Source organism: Dendrobium catenatum, unplaced genomic scaffold (genome assembly GCF_001605985.2).
Source record: "Dendrobium catenatum unplaced genomic scaffold, ASM160598v2 fragScaff_scaffold_719, whole genome shotgun sequence".
Taxonomy (NCBI): domain Eukaryota; kingdom Viridiplantae; phylum Streptophyta; class Magnoliopsida; order Asparagales; family Orchidaceae; genus Dendrobium; species Dendrobium catenatum.
The window spans coordinates 31,151-51,980 of NW_021319181.1; the positions used below are offsets into that span (position 1 = coordinate 31,151).

The 20,830-nt window shown below is 37.3% G+C and overlaps 1 protein-coding gene across 2 annotated transcripts in view; it reads left to right on the forward strand.

The window, feature by feature from the left end:
- Nucleotides 1–20,830, forward strand: part of LOC110101739 (pre-mRNA-splicing factor cwf23) — a 78,655-nt gene continuing 57,825 nt past the window's right edge. The window contains exons 1-5 of one of the 2 annotated variants that reach the window (XM_020829778.2): nucleotides 1–173; nucleotides 448–839; nucleotides 1,081–1,418; nucleotides 16,148–16,225; nucleotides 16,434–16,536. In XM_020829778.2, coding sequence (XP_020685437.1) covers nucleotides 477–839; nucleotides 1,081–1,418; nucleotides 16,148–16,225; nucleotides 16,434–16,536 — 882 coding nt within the window. In that variant the 5' untranslated portion in view covers nucleotides 1–173; nucleotides 448–476. Of the gene's footprint in view, nucleotides 174–447; nucleotides 840–1,080; nucleotides 1,419–16,147; nucleotides 16,226–16,433; nucleotides 16,537–20,830 lie in introns of those variants that run through there. The other variant, XM_028696234.1, reaches the window with a different exon arrangement.

The following is a 20,830-nucleotide window of genomic DNA, read 5'->3' on the forward strand; positions in this document are numbered from 1 at the left end:
GTTTGGCTTCGTTGCCTCGCAGGAGGTGTAGTGATTTCCTGAGTCTCTTCTTGGGCTCCTTCGTTTCAGTTCGACTTCGCTCCTTCGACGACTTTTCCTTCCTGTCGCGGTGTTGGATCGGAAGTTACGACATTTTGATCGAAAGCAACAACGGGAGATCGGTGGCTGTGAAGGTAACTTTCTCCCTTTCGCGCTCTTCTTTGGCCAAATCCCGTAAATCCGCCGAACTAAAGGATTTAGTAAATCCGGGCTTTACGGAAACAAGAGGGAAACGCAGGATTTATTCCGCCGATAGATTTACGGGGCGCTCAAATCCCGTTTGGCGGGATTTAGCATAAATCCTGCTCAAATCCTGCATAAATCCTGTTGCCAAACGGCCCCTAAATCCTGCATCAAAAAAGCACCTAAATCTTGCTCAAACCCTGCATAAATTCTGAATTCAAACAGCCCCTTCACCTTGTTCGCATCAAAAAAAGATGGGTAAGGATCGGGACCGCAAACGCAGAAGACGAAGAAGCTTGGAAACCAGTAGCTCCTCCTCCTCTCCCTCTTCTTGCTCTGGCAGCGAAAGCGAGGATGATAAGAAGCGGAGGTCGCGGCGAAGTCATAAGTCGAGTCGGCACCGGGAAAAGAGTAGGCATCGAACAAAGGAAGAGGGCGCCAGAAGAAGCTCACGAAAAAAGAAGTGGAGGCAGCGTGAAAGGTCGCCGAGCAGCGTCAGCGGAGATGTCTCCTTTTCCTCTGGTCATGAATTGTCTGAGCTTAAGGCTATGAAGCCGGAGGCTGTTATTTGTCTTATCTTGGAGAAATTCCCTGATGTTGCCCATGATCTTGAACAGGTATTTCTTTCTTTGTTGTTTTATTTATTTCTCTAGTTGTCTGTGCTAGTGTGTTTTGTTCTTTGGTTTTTGTAGATTTTGATATCAGACTACTCAGGAAGCATAGGACAAATAATGGTTTTACGTCATGTGCATTTTTCAATTACTTTTTTTTTTCTACTTTATTAATGAATTATAAGATAGGTAAAGGTATGCGATTGTGATATACATTTTTCTCTTGATATGCTGTTTTTCATTTCAGCTTTTGCAACTTGTTGACAGCGGACAAGGTGTTGATATAAATGGAATTTCAGACAAGTCATTTGTCAGACTCTTAAAAAAACTTTTCTTGTCCTTGAATCTCAAAGAAAATGGAAAAGGGGTTTTCTCGCTCCCCTCAATGGCAGTGCCTATATTAAAGCTCATTGGATCTCCGTTATGCTCACATATTAAATCCAGAGAAGATCATTCTGCAGTTGCTGGATCACTGAATGGGCAACAAACTTCTCCTTGTAAAAAATCAACTGAGAATCGAGAAATCAATGATCCAGACTTGATAGAACAAGAAGAGAAAGAAGATTATTTGGTTCCTCGTAAAAGGTGATTTTTAACTATAGTAGATCTGATATTATTTCTGTATTATATGGATTGTTAATTGCACTTTTTCATGACAGTGGTAGACTTGTTGCTTGATATTATATTTATTTTACACCTATGCATTTGCCCATCAATATCTATGCGGCTTTCAATGCAAGTTGATCATATAGGTCTTCTGTTACATATTTTTACTATTTCTATGTTGAATTTTTGATGGATTTATTTATTTATTTTGATTACTTTTTTTTCTTTTTATATTATGCTTTTATATTTTGATGTATGAATTGAGGTTGATTTATAGCATTCCAAACCCATATGTGCTTATGTAATTTCAGTTTCTTATAGGAAGTGTTGCTGGCTATGATCTACACATTGATATAAAAAGACCGAAATCCGTTGGAAAATTTAGTAAATGAATTCCATGTCTAGATGCATAATAATAAACATAAACAAAACCTATATATAAATGGGCTACACTCACGAATCAGGATTGCTTGGCACCGTTAATTTCATGTTACAAAGCATTATGAACATGAGAGTGAGAATGAAAATATAAAGAAGATCCAACTCGAGGTGGCATTCACTAAATAAAATTTTATCATATATGGTGAAAAAATCAATAGGAACCTGACGCGTCTTCGAAGTAAAACAAGTAGATAAGAAGAAAAACGCATCAACCAAATATTAGGATTGATTTTTGATTATTTTTTCAACAAAAAATGAAAGATACATTTGATCTACTATTTGAGAGATAGATCGACTCTCTCACAAACCTTAGGCACAGCTAGGAACAAGTCCAAAGAAAAACTACAACATACACAATCACATGATGAAAATAAAACCACCCAATTAACTCTAATATAAACATTCCTACTTCCCTCCCAAATCTAAATTCAAATTAGACTTCTTTCCCTAAATAAACATTTCCTAATTCTCTCGAAAACAAATCAGCCCTCTTTCCCTAAATAAACCTTTCCTAATTCTCTCCCAATCAAATCAACCCTCTTTCTTTAAATAAATCTTTCCTAATTAGTTCCCTCTTTAATTCTTCCTTACATAATGAATAATAGATCCCCTATGCCCCACAAGGGTGTATCAAAACTCCCTCCTAAAGACACACCATGTCCTCAAGATGGAAGGATGTGATCTATCTCCTAATCATCTTGTATAGTGATAGGAAACAATCCACATAATTCAATAAAACTGTAGAATTTCAGCAATATCCAGCAATAACAATGCAGGATTCACAAATTATGTAGGAAAATTTGAGAGAAAAACAGTTAAAAATCAATAAGGGAAAAATTGAAACAACTCGATACAATGAATCTTCGATTCGAGAGGAAGATTCCACTCTTCAAATTTCTAGCTGAAGCCTAGAGCCCAAAACCAAGCTTTAGATCTCAAATTCAGGTTATAAAACTCAAGATAACCCTAACCCTAGCAAGGCCAAACTAATTAAAGCAAAAGGATAAAAGTTTAATCCCTAAATAGCCCTAATTTGAAACTTGTTCAGCATAGTTTTCTTTTTTAGGGCCTTATAATCCACATAAAATCTCCAATTTTCATTCTTATTTCTCACCAGTAGAATTGGGCTGGAAAAGGGCTCACACTTCGCCTGATAATCCCTCTGCATCGAGCATGTCTATGAACCTCTCTATACCATCCTTCTGAATTTGTGGGTATTGGTATGGTTGAATATTATAGGAGAAGCTCCCTCTTTCAAGGTAATGGTTGGCGATAATCCACTAGGTTGCTGAAAAACCACAGGAAATTGCTGCAGAAGTTGATGTACACACTTAGGGACCTCAATCGACTCTGAATCTTGGACCTCCTCAAGGCTCTGCAACTCCACCAACTAACCCAACCTACTCCCTGTATCGCCTTGACCATGGTTTGAGTGAAATCATGATTCTGTACATGCTGACATCTCCTCGCAGCACCACCCTCTTCCCTTCCACTTGGATCTCCATAGTTAAAGATTTCTAGTCCATCTTCATCTCCCCGATCATATGTAACCACTTTATCCCTAGGATCATATTAGTGCTCTCAAAATCCAAGGGAAGAAAATGCTCAACTATATGTATGCCTGAGTGTCAGCACCAACCTTCTGTATACCCCCCTACTCTTCACATTCCCTATCCCCATCATGACTTCAAAGCTCCCTGCATCCTACAACTTCATTCCCAATTGCTCTGCGACCTAATTTGATATGAAGTTGTGAGTAGCCCATTATCCACCAAGACCACCACTGGTCGCTCCATGATATATCCCTTCACTTTCATGGTGTGATTTTGAGTAAATCTCACCACTGAATTAAGGGGCACTTCCACCATATCAAGGTATAGGTGCTCTCCTTCCGCTTTTTTTCCTCTTCCAACTCTATGTCGGTCTCCTCCCCATCATAAAGTATAAGGACCTGGAGTGTGCAGTTTTTGCATCGATGACCTGGTGTATACTTCTTATCACATCGGAAGTACAAACCCTTCCCTCTCTTCCTGCATCTTTGCCTCTGTGAGGCACTTGAAGTTGAACCTAGGGTGATTTCCCCCACCCTTCTCCCTCAGCGCCTCGTGACAGTGAAGTCGAGGCACTTCTGTTGGAGCCTCTCGTGACTCCGCTCCTATAGGTCTTCTCTATCTGGCTCCTATCCTATGTTTTCTGAGTTTGCTCCATCGTCCCCCTGAACCCCTTCGGTCTCAACAATAGGAGGTTTGCCTGTATGTTGGGCTTTAGGCCCTTCATTTAATTTTCCTCCAACGTTGCCTTCGAAATCCCCCGCAACCGTCCTAACAGCAACTCAAATCTCTCTCTATGCTCCAAGACACCCTTCTCGAGTCAAGACACAGAATTGCTCGTGCATGTCTTCTTCTCAAATGGCTCAGAAACATTCCAACAAGCAATCCTTAAACTCCACCTACGGGTGGATCAGATATCTAGCCTCCCTTCACTGCAAACCAAACTAGGGCTTTCCCCTCCAAAAATAGCCTTGCTATCATAAGCTTCTTCTTCTCATTCAAACCAATCACCGCGAAATACCTTTCCACCTGATACACCCACCCACGACCACATCCTCTTCAAATATCTGCATCTTCAATTTCCTTACCATAGTATCTCCATTTCAACTTCCTTTCCATCCAATGGTTCCCCCCATTTATCAAGGGTGGGAATCCCACCTTTCTTTCCTCTTCCTTGTATGGTCTGATCCTCCTGGCTCGGCTCGATCCCCCCTATTTCAGGTTGCTCGTTCCCCTTACTCAAAATGCCTCCCATAGTGGTTGGCCACCCTACCACCAAATTCCCTCATTATTGTCCCCCATCCAGAAACCCTAATTCCACCCTTATCGGTGCCCTATGAGGTGGCTCTTGATCATACTTGTTGACAATAAATGGTGCACCACAATGCAAAGGTCTATTTGATGTCATAGCGCATAGTACACGACGCGATGCACACCATTTTGAAAATGACAAAAACTATAAAATAATGTTGAAATATCATTAAACTAAAATATCACTATAAAAAATTAGGTATGAATATAAAATATCATTAAATTGAAACACAAACTATCATACTAATGAAAGGCAACCATAGTCATGCTTAAGTTCAACTAAACATCATTTCAATATCTCATTATTCAAAATATTGCAATTATTTTTTTAAAAGATAATGATTTTATAAGAATTTACTCTACTTTTTTTGGGAATCATCTTCATCAACAAAGACCAAAAAAGTTTTATTATCTTTATAAGCATTTTCTCCTATTTCATAATTCTCTTCATTACCCTCAACCTCATTCTCAATAGCAACAATGTCATGCCTAGATGAAGATTCCTTTTCTTTGCCTTTAGATCTCTTCCGAATGTTGTAGCTTTTATCATAAATACCAGTAGCCTTAGCAACAATAGTCCATGCCAAATCTTCCTCTCCAACAATAAATTCATTTTCTTCATTCGACTTATCATCCAATTTTCCTGTTAGTCACTCATTTGTACCATCTATCTCAGTCGAAGAAATAGGGTCAATAACATCATGGTGATTATATCTCTGAATCAATACTCTATTATATTTTTCATAAACTAAATCTTTTGGGCGATGATGATTCATTTTGCTTTTTCATTTGCTATGAAACTGCAACTAAAACATCATTACATTATTATACTATGAACATGTATAAAAAAAGTAATACATACTCCGTAAAAATAATTACATATTCGAATATACTCCAATTGCGTTCACATCCAAATGAATATGTTAGATTAAGGACTTTGATAACAAAATTTTGTAAATGAGGAGCTCCTTGGTCATATGCCAACCACCAATCAGCCGGAAGAAATGAAACATTTATTTTCTATTTTTATAGACTTGTTAATCCATCTTCATTTTTTGCAAATAATTATACCTGAAGATCGGTAGTTTTTTGTCTTACAGCGGAAGGAATATTAAACAGATCTTTACCCCTAATGTATAAATTTAATTAATTACTGATTTTGTTTTCTTCTTCAACATTTTTTAGGTAATCTTCCAATACATAAATAAATACCATCAACTATTTCTTTATCCTTGATAATATTAGGATTATTAAAGAAATATTCAGGATTTATATAGAGGTTTGTGGATTTGCACTTCCCATCTTCTATAAATATTTTTAAAAATTTGATCATATTTATCACTGTTACTGAAGCTTATAACAATTGTTTCTTTTGCTTTATCCATTGGTTTATATATATAAGCTATTGGGGGATTCTTCTCTCCATTAACTAATCTATGAATCTTTAATAAAGGACCATTTATTTTTTTAGGCATACACAATAGTGTTTCAGAATGATTGTTGCATGTTGCATGTTGAGATTGTTTTGCCTTCATCTCTTTCGCATAAGGAGCCAAAATAAACTCTTCACAACTAAACATTTTCTTCAAATTCAGTTGCGATTGATGAAAATGTTGTAAAGTCAAGAAAGCTGTTACAAAACGAGTCTTGACGGGTTTGATAAGCGCTCTTTGATCTATGCACCTTTTTTATCCAAGTGAGGCCTAGAATATATAAACTGTGTACTGCCACTGTTTTCTCAAAGCATAGCCTTAGCTTTTGAATTTTGAAAATATCCTCCATTATTAACTCCAAACATTGCATAGCCTTAGCTTTTGAATTTTGAAAATATCATCCATTATTAAATCCAAACAATGAGCATCATAAGGATTCTAATAAATGTGTGGATATTTGTCCATTCATAATTTCCCTGTGATGTCATTATAATTTACAAGGCAAAAAATAATTATTTATATGAAATAACATAGATTTAGATTGTGACAAGCCTATAAGGTCATTTTAAAATGCATTATCAGTAGATATTTAGATCACATTATGTGGTCAAAAAATCTCAATTATGCTTGTCATTGGCGTAACATAGCTCACGCTATGACACACGACTGGGTGCGGTGCACCTACGATTCTATTCGTATGGTGCGGTACACATATTCAAAATGGCACATACTATTTGCGCCATGTACTTGCAATGACGCATGACACATGGCACAAATATTGTGCACAATTTTATTTTGAGATTTTTAATATAATTATAAATATTTATATTTTATTTTTATTTATAAGATAATGTTAATATTTAATTTTAAAATATGATTAAAATTGTTTAGTTATGTTTTATTATTTTGCTATCCTAACCCTCATGATTCTTGAGTCACGAACAAACGAAGACTGCTCCCAAACTGTTCGACGCACGCGAAGGAAGTGATTGCGAGCCCGAGCCTTTCATCTGATTCTGCCGCCCTCTTCTTCCTCTAATTACACTCCTTCGTATGTCTGTTTTATTGATTATATATAGGTTGTTAAACCTAAGCTATTGTCCCAAGGCTAACCAAGAGAGGGGTGGGGGGGGGGGTGAATTGGTAATTTAAAAACTTTATATTGGATTTTTAAATAGAAAATCTTATAAACTTTTTTAGCTATTTGATTTTTAATTTAAAAATAAGTTTTTCAACCACAGTAAATAAATTACAAAAAATAAATGCGAAAATTTAAAACAGATTTATAGTGGTTCGGTCAAACACGACCTACATCCACTTCCTGAAGACTTCCTCTTCAGGTATTGCACTATTATCAAAAATGATTCTCTTTTTGCCCCCACAGCAAGGCGGAGAAGCCTTTACAATTTTTCTCTTCCATCAATCCTCGGTGCGGCAGAAAGCCGTTGTCCTTTCACACCCTCCAAGTGTCGGCAGAGAACCATCGTCTGTTCACACCCTCCAAGTGTTGGCAAAGTACCATCGTCTGTTCACACCCTCCAAGTGTTGGCAGAGTACCGAATCTTTTTCAAAAATCTTCTCACGAGCAACTAGAAAGAAGAAAATAAGAGTGATAACTAAAAACACAAAGAGATCATTTCCTTTGAGTAATCTTGTGAATGCTTCACACTCCGCTTGTAAGAAATCTCTCTCAAACAATCTTTCACACTCTCTCTTTCACTTGCCCTTGAAAAATCACGAAGAACAACTCTTATCACGACAGTTTTAAATGACCTTTTATATGAAAGATACGAAAAATCGTCCAGTAAACTGAAAATTTCAATTTTGAGCATTTACGATCATACTGTACGATCGTATGTTCGTACGTACGAATAGTTCAAAAACTGTTGTGTACGAACTTGTTATAAATCTATACGAAATGACTTCGTACATGATGATCGTTCAGTACGAATTCAGTTCATACTGTACGAACGGTTAGAAAATTTTTCATTTTTGTCGGGACGAAGATAGACCCCTCATTTTCGTACTCTGGACGACGTACGTACAACGACGACATCGTATGGTACGATCAGTTCAGAAATTTTAGAGTTCGTTTGGACGAAAATGAACCCATCTAATTTGTACTCTGGATGGCGAACGTACGATGACGACATCGTACGGTACGATCCATTAAGAAAATTCTCAAGTTCGTTTGGACGAAAAGGGACCCGTCCAATTCGTACAATGGACGACGTACGTACGATGACGACATCGTACAGTACGAACAATTCAGCAAAAACTTTGAATTCGTCGGGACGAAAAGGGACCTCACATTTTTGTACCCTGGACGGCGTACGTATGAAGCAAAATTCTTATAGTACGATCTGAACTTAGAAAAATTTTCTATCTATAGTTAGTTTGTGTGCTCGAAGGGGAAAATAACTGAGCATATCGTCCCATACGAAATGGGTTCGTACAGTACGATTAGTTTTAAAAAAATTACAATTTTAAACAATCCCCAGTGTGTGTGTGCGCACATTACTCAATTACAATCACACTCTTTCAGACTCAATAACATGAAAAAAATACAGACTTCATTTACCATAAATTCTAGTTAGATCTGATTTGAAGTTTTCAACAATCTGGAGTATGATTTTTCTGAAATGTTAGTACACACAAGCAACAAAATAATACTTCCAAAATATGTTAGAAGAAATTGTAATCAAAACAATAGTATTTGGGAATCATAAAAAATATACATGTTGCATGATATCAACAATAAAAAAACTAAGTTGCAACTATCTCAACATGTTTCTTCCATCACGTGAGTCCATTGCTGTTGGATCCTCGTTCATTTGATTCCGCCACAGTTTATGGTTCTTCTGTCTGATTCTTATGCTGCTAGATGAGTCGTCATTTTGATTTGGCATGAAGGAGGTACGCTGAAAGGTAAGGATCTCCAATAAGCTTTTTATTCCCTCCGGCGTATCCTCTGGTATTGCTTAATCCGTTTGATTCCGTCGCTGTTGGATTCTATGTTAGAGTTTTGGACAAACTTAGTTTTTTCCGTTAAATTTGGATCCAAGATGACATTTGGGAAGTAGTAGTCATTTGATTGTTGCGAGACAAGTTGGTTTGAACAATGTATTCTATTTTTTCTGTTTTGGGAATAATATATTAATTATTTTAGTAGAAATCTTGGACAAATTTGAAGCTCACTTTAATGATGTGAAAGTTCTTGTTTATTATTTTAGCATAAATCATATTTTTCAGTTTAATGATATTTCGTATTCATGCATATTTTTTATAATTATTTTATAGTTTGTGCCGCGCCGTGCACTATGCGCCATGGCTCCAAAGGGACCTTTGCGCCGTGGTGCACCATTTGCTGTTAACATGTATGATCTCAATTTACTTGCAAAATATTTAAAACATCACAGCATTCTTGGAAAAAGAACTGACATCTATTGATTCTTTAAATGTGGTACCTCTTGGAGGATTCACATGAATAATTCAGCTTTTTTCCATTCCTCGATGTCCATCCATCAACCATTAGAGAACAACCATATCAAACACAATCTTCTTAATAATGCCGTAATAGTTCATGTGTTTGTCTAACCGTTTTTTTGAACAAGTAACTTGTACCTCATGATAATTAGGAGGTTTCATTCAAGGTTCAAACTGTCCAAGTGTCTCGACCACTGCAAAGAAATTTTCATATTTCACTGCATTGAATGGAATACATGAATCTTACATTAATCTACAGAAAACTTGGAATGACCCTTCCCCTTATTTTCTTTTTAGCGATGTCCATCTCTTTGCTAAATTAACCTTTTCTTTGCCTCACCACATCTTCAGGATTTGGTGTAAGATAAGTATCTTACTGTCCTTTTGGTCTTAATGTTTTGAGGGTTGATGTTGACGTGAAACTCTGACTAGAAGTGTTGAATTTATTTGTCTAAAATATTTTGGATGGTCCAACATCGATAATATCATCATCTGCCATCACATCAAAGTCGTCTTCTTCGTCAAGAATGACATTTGATGTGCCATTAATCTTTTCTTTCAAATCCTTCTTCTTTAACATGGAGGCCTGAATTTCAGCCTTAACATGCTAGGGGCAATTCGAGCAAAGTCTAGCATTTCTAAAACCCTTAACAAGGTGTTGTTCGTGGCGTGTAATTCCTTCTTTTGTTATTTTGCCACAAAAAATACATGTCACAGTGTTGTTATCGACTTTATTAGTCAATACTGTATATTTTCATGCTGGATCTTTTTTTAAAGATTGAACTAATATGATATTTTATGACAACCTATAGGCAAGCAGATCCAAATAAATAATTTTTTGGTCTCCCTTAGATGAATGAAAGTCAGTCTCACATGCTTGAAATCAATGTAAAGTTCATCATATAAATGACAAACATAAGATTGAAATGAACGACTTAACAAGATAAGGATTCATTGTATTCATAATTTGGTATTGCCTCATTTACCTCTCCTTTATTGCCAGGTGTTCATCTTTATTTCCAGCCAATTAGATTCGAATCTAAAACAGAAGCTATATGTAAGGTAAGCACTGCGACAATATACTAGACTCTTCGCAGCATGTTACTGATAGAATGCCTGACGATTCCATATAGAAATGCCATATTGTATCCAGATTTAATGGAAAAAAAAAGCTAAGTTAAGCACATAAATATATGAGCCTACCTTCCAGCAAACCTCCTTCGTGCTGAATCAAACGGACAAAGAAATATCTGGGAATCGGGCAAATTAAACCAAAGAATACCTTCCAGCTACTTAACAATAAACAGCGCCTGAATCAGGCAAATTAAGCGAGGATACAACTAAAAGACTAAGAAGGAAACAGACGAAATCCATCTGATTCATGTGAAGGAAGAATCAGATGAATTGTTACCTTCCAACAAATCTCCTTCCTGCTAAATTAAACAGACTAAGGATCTTGGAGCGGTGGAATTAGACGCACAAACCCTTAGCTGCGACAAACAACAAATCGATGAAGGATCTAACAACGACAGAGACTCACGTTAAGTAAATGGACTAAGGAGAGGAATACTCAAGTGAAGGAGACTGACGATGGAGCAGAATCATACAAAGTAGAGGGCGGCAGAATCAGATGAAGGGCTCGAGCACTCGCTTCCTTCACGTGCGTCGAAGAGTTCGGGATACAGGCTTCATTTGTTCGTGAGGGTAAGGGCAGCAAATATCTTAGAAATTAATTATCAGAACTAATTAAACTATTTTAAGAAAACCTAACTAGACTAATTTAACCATTACAAATAATTTTAAAATTACTTGTTACAATATCTCAGAAATAAAAAATAGATAAATATCAAAAGTTTTTGATAATTATATTAAAAATCTCAAATAAAATTGCGCACGCTATTTGCGTCATGCGCCATTATGCGCACATGACACAAATAGTGCTTGCCATTTTGTACATTTTGCGTCGCGCCATAGAGATAGCGCCGTAGGTGTGCCGCACCGTGCTGTGCTCCATGGTGCAATTCATGACGCATTATTTTGCGCCATTGACAAGTTTTCTCTTAATGAAAGAAACTCTCCTCGTTGAACTCCTTTCGTTCGATCTCCTTTCCCTTAGATTCGGTAAAGGGAATCCTGGTCAAATCTTGGCTAAGGTTAGCAATCGGAACCGACAGTGGAGTTTTGTATTGCATCTTCATAAGCTTCCTCATCATCTCCTCTATCTCATTCTCCATGGCTGAAAACTTTTCTTTGATGGTTGAGAACTTCTCTATCCCGGATTTGATTTGCTCCACTACGCCTTCCAACGCATCCACCTTCTTTGCTGCCATCTCTCCAAAACCTCACTCTAATACCGATTTGATGTGTCTTGGAAGTAGAGCAACAAGTGGATAAGAAAAAAAATCCAGGAACCAAATATTAGGGCTGTTTTTTTATTATCTCTTCATCAAATAATGGAAGATACAATTAATCACCTATTCGAGAGCTAAATCGGCTCTCCCACAAATCCTAGGTGCCGCTAGGAATAACTGCAAAGAAAAAACTACAGCAAACACAATTACATAATGAAAATAAACCACTCAATTAACCCTGATATAAACTTCTTACTTTCCTCCCAAATCTAAATTCGAATTAGCTAAATAAATCTTTCCTAGTTCCGTCTCAATCAAATCAGCCATCTTTCCCTAAATAAACCTTTCCTAATTCCCTCCCAATCTAATTAGTCATCTTTCCGTAAATAAATATTTTCTAATTAGTTCCCCCTTAATTTCTCTTTCTTGCATAATGAATAATAGATCCCTTGGGCCCCACAAGGGCGCATCAGATTCTTCTTCTTTTAATGATTTTTGCAATGCTTGATGAAAGTGATTTTCTAGCTTACGTTTGTCTCAAATGTCATCCAAATGGATTAATGCAAGGCACGTTCCTGCTGCTTACATGCCACTAGTCACTGTCCGATTGCAGGCTTCCATTTTTATCTCTTGGATTTGATGGGATTGGTTTCTTCTTGATAACATCTTAAACCAAGGGCTCTGATATGACCGATGACGATAGATGTGCAAAAGAAAGAAAGAAATAACGACTATATCTTCATAAGATTAGACACACAAGAGTTGGACATTAACCGCCAACCCAAACAAATTTAGAGAAATTAGGATTACAAGATTAGGAAGACTATATCACAACCGAGATGGCTGTCCTACCAATTTCTAATGCGGGCTGATGAATTTTGCCAGGTAAAACGAATGGGATCTGTGACTGCTCAGACGGTTGTTGCCAATCTCCAAAAAAACCTGGTAAAGCCCATCCCAGCCAGATATGCAATTGTTCTTGGCATGGCTGGGGATGACTGCTGTCTTCCATCCCTCTGCTTATTAGAATCTGATAGCTACTGGCAAAAATTCTTTGAGTCCTAAAAGTAAAGAGGAAAAAGGGGATTGTTAAATGCTCAGTAGCAAGCCAACCAGTTAATAAAAACTAGGACAAAAGAGAACTTGATATTAGGAAATATTTAATTGTTGGTATTCTTCTTCCAAGAGATTTATCAAAGCAATTTTGGCTGAACTTTACAGCCGCTCTTTCAAGATTTGGCTGGATAGTAGTTTTTCCAGTAGCCCTGTGACCATCTATAATATGAATTAGGTAGTTTAATTGCTCAAGGAATACGAAAGTCCATTTAATTAATGACTGAAAAACAGGGAACCTGTGGCGAAGTCTCCTGGAGTCAAGATGTTTTCAAAACTGTTCAAGATTTAGAGGGTCAGCAACCTGACACAGAAACCGAGTTTCTAGCTTGCTTAAGTGGACGATGATGTTCCGAATTTCATCATCCAATGCCAATAAGATTTTAAGAATCTCTTTTTGTTTTCCTGCAAGAAAACCTGCCACCTGTTGAAGCTGAGTGGAGCTCCTCTTTGTTGTTGATTGCAGAATTCATTTTTCCTACCATAAAGGTATTATTGATTCTGTATAGGAGTTTGTGGTCATCTATGACAGCAGGGATAGCCACCAGCCAACCCTTTTCAGCCGCTGAAGTCAGAATCTATGCCTAGGGAGGCCAAGGGAGGAAGCCTTAGGGTTCTGGATATTGATTGTGGTGGAGTCCTATACACCACTATGATCTCTCTCCTCGCCTCTACAAGAATTGGTAATTCAAACTAAACTCCAAAACTTTTCTCCTCTCTAGATGGATGGTTATGAATAGACTAGCCTCTTTTCTTAACACCCATACACTCTTAATTATCAAACTACCCTTAGTAAAAAAAGGAAAAGAAAACTATTCCATTAATGAAAATTAATTACAAAAGGACCCCCTGAATACTATGTCATAGAAGGGATTCAATCGATGTCAACTGTAAAATTTTAGGTTGATGCTTCTGATAAATAATGTCTTTCTTCTTGGCATTTGTTAGGGCTTTATGTGATTTAACTATCTGATAAGATTCATGATGAGGACATCCATAGAAGATTCCGGCACACGTACCATCGGAGGGGTTGTTGAGCGACGGTCATGATTCAGAGTCTTTATTTTTGATGTTTTATTTTATCCATGTCATTTATATTTCCTGTTTTCCATTTGTACCCCTATGAGGGAGTTTGTGTTTATTGTAGCCCAAGGGCAATGTCGTCTTTATGACTTTTATTTTCGGTTGGTCTATATATAGGCTTTATCATTGTATTTGAAGTTAGTTTTGATAAATGAAAAAAAAAGTTGCTCTTTGTGAGTTCATGAATCCTCTAAGATCTCTTTGTGAGTTCTAGAAGAGGAGATCGTCGTAGATCTCTTTGTGAGTTCTACCGGTGGTGTGGTGCAAGGTTAGTAAATCCGGCAATTTCAATTTCCTCGAAGCCCTTCCTCTTTCTTCCCCATCCCGCCGACCCCTTCTTCCTCCCCTACTGTCTTGCCGCCGTCCCTACTGGACCGGCTAGACCGCCGGCCCCCTGTCAGCTACCACCGGCCGGCCCCCCCTACCCCGTCCCGAGCTCAGCTCCTTGACTTGGCCGCCGGCTTCCTTCTCCCCCCTCTTTGAATTTCAAAACCTCCCAACCCGCCCAGACCACCGGTCACCAGGCTGCCACCTCCCACCGGCCAGCCAACCCCCACACCGTGGCCGCCCCCCCTGCCCCCTCCTCTAGTTGCCGGCCCCCTTCCTTTGAATTTCAAATTTGAAATTCCAAAGTTTCATGAGCCATTAAATGTTTCGTAATTTGACTCCCTAATTTATGCAATCAATTTAATTGAATTTCAATTTCGAATTTGAAATTCAAATTAATCCCATTGATTGTCTTCATATTAGGAATCTCCTCCTCTTTAGAAAACTGAAATTTAATTTCAGATTTTTGTTAAAACTGAAATTAAGATTGTGGTCCCCACTCAATTGAAACTCAAGCTCCTCTCTCCTATTCATGTGGTCGGCCCCTTCATGGGCTCTTTCTCTCTCCCTAATTAATTCTAATTCCCCACAAAATCAGCCCCAACTCTCTCTCCTCATTGCCGCCCCCCTCATTATTGAAATTCAAATTGAATTCCACAATTAAGCCCCTTCCCTCTCTCAAAAAATCTGAGAAAATTTCAGGATTCCTGAAATTCTCTTTTGTTGATCTCTCAACCTAACCTCCCCCTTCAAGCCTTCACGCCGGCCCCATCCCGGCTCCTCTCTTGCCACCACCACACATTCTCGTCCTCCCTTTGGTGCTCATTCTTTTCCGGCAATGATGCATGGCGAATCCTGAGCTTGAAGGCGGACTTGTGTTTGACGTCTACGGGAACATTCACATTCTTCGATCCCCCTTCTTCGACGTGGGGTTTGACCACGACGACGACACAGTTGGAGGTTACTTGGATCGAATCCTCCCCACCCTTGTGCACGTCATCGACGGCAATTTGCAGACTACGAGTGGATCATCAACGGTCATCATTCCTTGCCACCTCCACATCCTACGCCTCCCTCTCCATCTCTACGGATCACCGACACCGTCTACCTTGGAGTGATCTCGTTTCTTGTGTGGTTCTTCTTCCTCCGACAATCCTAGACGTAGAAGAGTGATTTTGAGCCTCAAGGTGAGACGATCGCTTTGTTAACCACCGGATTCTAGTTTGCTAATCATTTTCATTACTTTTGATTGAGGTTGTTATTTTATAGATCTTGCAAACTTAGTTGTAACGACTTGCCTAGGCATTGTTAACTTCTAAGATCTTTATTGATTTGTCTAATTTGAGAAGCATTAAATTGTCATATCATTGCTCTAACAAAATTCTATTAATTTCTAAGAAACAATTCCTGGTTTCACATCAATTCATCTTATAACAAGTAAATGCCTACCTCACTTTAGTGCTTCCTAATTCACTTCTTGCATGGAAAGGGATTAATTTTATATATACTTTGCAGGCCTCATTTGCCAGTTTTCTTTTTGTAAAAATCTTCAAACAGTATGCTTTGATTTATTTAAATTCTATGGTGTTCTTGAAGAGATCGAATGATTGTAGGATTATTGGACCTGAAATGCCTTCTCATGAGTTACTGGCTGCGGCAGCTGAGCTAACAAGAGCAGAGGCTGAACTTAGGTATTTAGTTTATCTATTTATTCTTATTCATTGGAATGTTTCTGTTGAAGTCTGTTAATAGCTTGTATGATATATTCTCTCTTCCTGAACTTTATAGGATTCTCTATGGGTCTTGAGTCTCTTGACTACATGTTTCTTTGGATGTTTTGATTATCTAGTAGAACCTTTTTTATTTTTATTTTGAGGTTAAGAAATTACATTTTTACAGAGATGCAAGTTTGGAAGTTGACAATGATTTGTTTATTGGCCCTCCACCACCTGCTTTGGTGGCTGAAGTGGAGTCAACAAATGAAGCTGAGAGGTTTGAAGAGGTAATGAAAATCTGACAGTTCACTAGACAGTCTTTAATCTGAGCCATTTCCCTTGTCAACTCTATTTGTAACGCTCATTTGTTCTACTTCTGTTTTCCAGATAAATGAATTTTAAACTATTTTTTTTTCTTAGTTTTATTCTCCGCTTTTTCTTCAATTGGAATTGTGCATTCTGTTTTCTGTTTAATAATCCAAATTATTATTTTTTCTTTTATCCTTGAAATTACGTTTACCATGTGATTGATCTCAAAAGCTACGCATTTAACTCTTGCTTAGTGCCCAAAAAATTCTTTAGTATTGTGACTGCATGCGATGTTTAAGATGCTTCTTTTCTATATGCTATACAGCCAGGAATGATGCGTTTTCGCTGTATGATTGTGTGATTTCCTCCCAAAAAAATGAGGAGTTCCTATGAATTAATTATCACAGATGTCGCTTGTGCATTTAAGGTTCCATGCTATTTCTAGACTCCTGGCACTCGTCTGTATGGAAACTAGCATGATGCTATTGGTCCATTTCAAGGATATAGTGCAATCATAGTCTTGACTTAGTTCTTTATTTCATAATGGATATGCTAGGGTAATTTGAAGCATTAGAGTAATAATATTAAGCAATGAATTCTTGCGAGTGTTGCACAAATGAGGATGCTCAGGTGGATGAGTGGCTTTACTCTTAGAGATAGGATACAAAATGATCATATACGTGAAAAGGTTGGAGTAGCTCCAGTGGCAGATAAGATTAGAGAGAGTTGCCTTAGATGGTTTGGTGACATAAAACGGCGGCCTTCCGATGACCCGTTTAGGAGATTTAACCTATGTTAAGAAAGGTAGAGGTTGAACTAAAAAGATTTTGTTAGAAAATATTAGAAATTACCTTTCTTTATTAGATCTAAATGAGAATTTGACTCTTAACCATACACAATGGGGAAAAAGGATTCATGTAGCCGACCCCACGTAGTGGGATAAAGGCTTCTTGTTGTTGTTATTGCTGTTGTAATGAATTCTTGCGAGTGATTGTGCAGCTGTGGGTTTATTGCTAATTTATTGCATGTCATTTGGGTACATGATTATGTGGCAAATAACATTGTATTTTTGTTTTCTTCTTGAATATTCTTATTACATATAAATTAGACACCAAGTTTTCAAATTACTTAAAAAGTTTTGGTATTCTTGGCATTATAATCTTTAGTTTTTATGTGATAAATCTTCAAATCATCATGAGTATAATCAATCAATGTTTTAAAAGGCGAAATTGGTAATCAAGGTGTTTTGCCTAAGCGAGGCAAGGCGTAAGCCTCGAGGTGGATCAAGGCGTAAGCCTTATAACGAAAAAAATAAAGTACTTAAAAATTATAAATAATTCAAAAAATGATAAAATGTTAAGTAAATTATGAACATATTGATTTATTTGAAGATAAATATTACTAGAATATAAGATTCAAAATAAATACTCCCTTAAAATTTAAACACGTCATTAGGATCAAGTCCCAAGACAATCTAATCATCACTTTGGCTGCCTTTAGAAGAATCATCATAATTTATATCAAAGTTATCTTCCAAATTTTCTTCATCTATAATATTTTTTTTCTTAATAAATTAATAAAATAAAAAATAATTCATTATATTAAGATTACGTTTAATTTTTTTTGAAGTCCCAATCCCAATTTGTTTCTTTCTTTTAATATACTTGGGAAGTTGAAGATAACCCTAATTCAGTGGACCTTTCAATATCTACAACAATGTTGACCTCCATGTAATGTCCAAAGGAAACAAAAGAATTTAAAATACCTCTGCCACAACCTGTCGAAGTCCATCCCGTCATAGCTACAGTACCTGCTCTCTGCAACGACGCCGAAGAAACATTATATCACGCGTGTTATGCCCCGCTCCCGCTCTTGTCATTAAAATCCAGATGCACGAAGACTTCCCTTCTTCCATTCGCAAACCCCGACCCTTATTCTTCTTGTCACACCCCAGTTTGACTCACCCTCTACCACGAACTGGAGTATAACAGAGAAAGATTTCAACGTATCAAACTCCACACTTAACAACAGGAAGCATGTAATATACCTTATTGAACCTCAATATAATTAAAACAAATACAGAGCTCTACTAAAACTTTTAAAATTCATTCACATGCTCAAAAGTCTTTACATCTAGCATTCAGATCTCGCTTTAGATCTCTTGCACCCCAAAACATACTTACATCAAAAGGACGGTCATCTCTTTTTATTGTCCCAAGGGCTCCTTCCCCCTTTCCTACAGTACAACCACTGCTAATGAGCTTGGCTCAATGAAATACGCAAGCAAGTTATAAGAAATAATAATGAACCATTAAGAAATACCATAACTATGCTAACATAATTAAAACACATATTGAAATGTCATATTGAGCCTGAAAGTGCCTAACAGTATTATTTATCTTACAAAAACTATTCCACATCTTTAAATAAGTTATAGAATGGCTATAAGCTTTTGCACCATTCAACTTTCCTATTCATGGTTGGGTCTAATTTCCCAACTTTTAGAATGGAAGTTGTTCTCTCATTTAGGGTTGAGTCAAATTTCTCAACTTCTTGAATTAAGAGTGTAGGCTTACCTCATCAGGTCTTTTACCTTTACTTGTGCGGGCCTATCCCCCATATATAACTTATTTCACTTTTCATATAGTCATCCTTTTTAGAGCTAATGACATATGCTTTTGATGATATAGTTGCACTTTAGCTGCTCTTCAGTTACCCTTTAGCTTCCCTTTAGGTGCCCTTTAACTGCCCTTTAGTTTCCCTTTAGGTGCGCTTTAGGTGCCCTTTAGGTGCGCTTTAGGTGCCCTTTACGTGCGCTTTAGGTGCCCTTTACGTGCCCTTTATTTGCGCTTTACTTGAGCTTTAGGTGCCCTTTACGTGCGCTTTATGAATATTTACCTTTCTATGCTTACTAAATCATTTACATTGCTAAAGATTATCCTTTACATAAATAAATTCATACATAAACAACCATATTCATTCAAATAACCAAAATAAAGTAGAATACATGTGATCATAAACATAATGAAGATGGAGTGCGATAATAAAACATTTATTAATTCTTATAACCTTGTTTGGGTATCGCACCTCGGTATCCCGATTCTTTCTTCTTTTCCTTTTGTAAACAACCTTCACTAAACTTCCTCATTCAACACAACACCTTTACTTCTCTTTCTGTAATACATTTAGCAAACCAATTTCAACAACCCCTTTATTTCAGCAAATCGCAGCAGTAACTATTACTTACTTTCAGCAAACAACAATACCCTTACATGCATTTAGCTTTTCCTCCATTATCCTTACTGATTTCCACATTCAGCATTCAAAAAGAGTGTCAGAAATCCACAATTTATGCATTCTTGAACTGCAGCTTCTCCAACACTAATCGTAGATTCAGCATTTGGTTTCTCCAACTTCCAGCAGTCGAATCCTTTACTATTACTCAGCTTGCTTGCCCGCTGCTTCAATTCCTGGTGATGGGCAAATGAAGTAATGAAGGGGACTTATAGGTCTACTAGTACTTTACCGTAATATATAATATTATTATAAGATACTAAACAGTTATTTAAAAGATACCTATTCATAGACATTTAAGATATATTGATACCAAAATTACTCGAAATTCAATATCAAATTTGATGAAAATATTTTTGATACTTTCTATATGTGAGAGAATATAGGGGAAATTTGTATGTTTACCTTTTTGTACCAAAATTTTGGGTATTATACTTCTTCCTCTGCCGCAAGCTCCTTTTCCTTCCTCTCGCAATACTTTGCCCTAGCCCTCAAATACCCGAGCTCCAGTCGACCTTCACATCCGACGACTCCTCCCTATCCTCCCATCGGCCTCGCTTGTCTAACCCCGAACCTCCTCTACCCTAAGCCCTAGACGCTCCTTCAATGACGTTCCCTCATCCGGTCAGAGTAGAAGTTGCGACATTTTAATCGCAACTAGTGACGGAAACTCGCTTGCTGTGAAGATAACTCTCTCTCTTTCACGCGCTTCTTCACCTCCTTCATTGCTAGTCGACTTCACTCCTTTGACGACGTTACCTTGTCGTTTTTTTTGAAGAAAGCAATCAAATTGCTGATGCTCTTATTAAAAAGAAAACCTAATTACAAACTAAAGACAATAGATTCCTCCTTTACAAGTTTAACAAACAAAGGAGGAACATTATTTGAAGTTAAATCTTCCCAAAAGAAATCCCTAAGAATAGCATAGTTAGCACAAAGATCTATTCTCCCAATTGAAAAAAATAAATTTGTGATCCT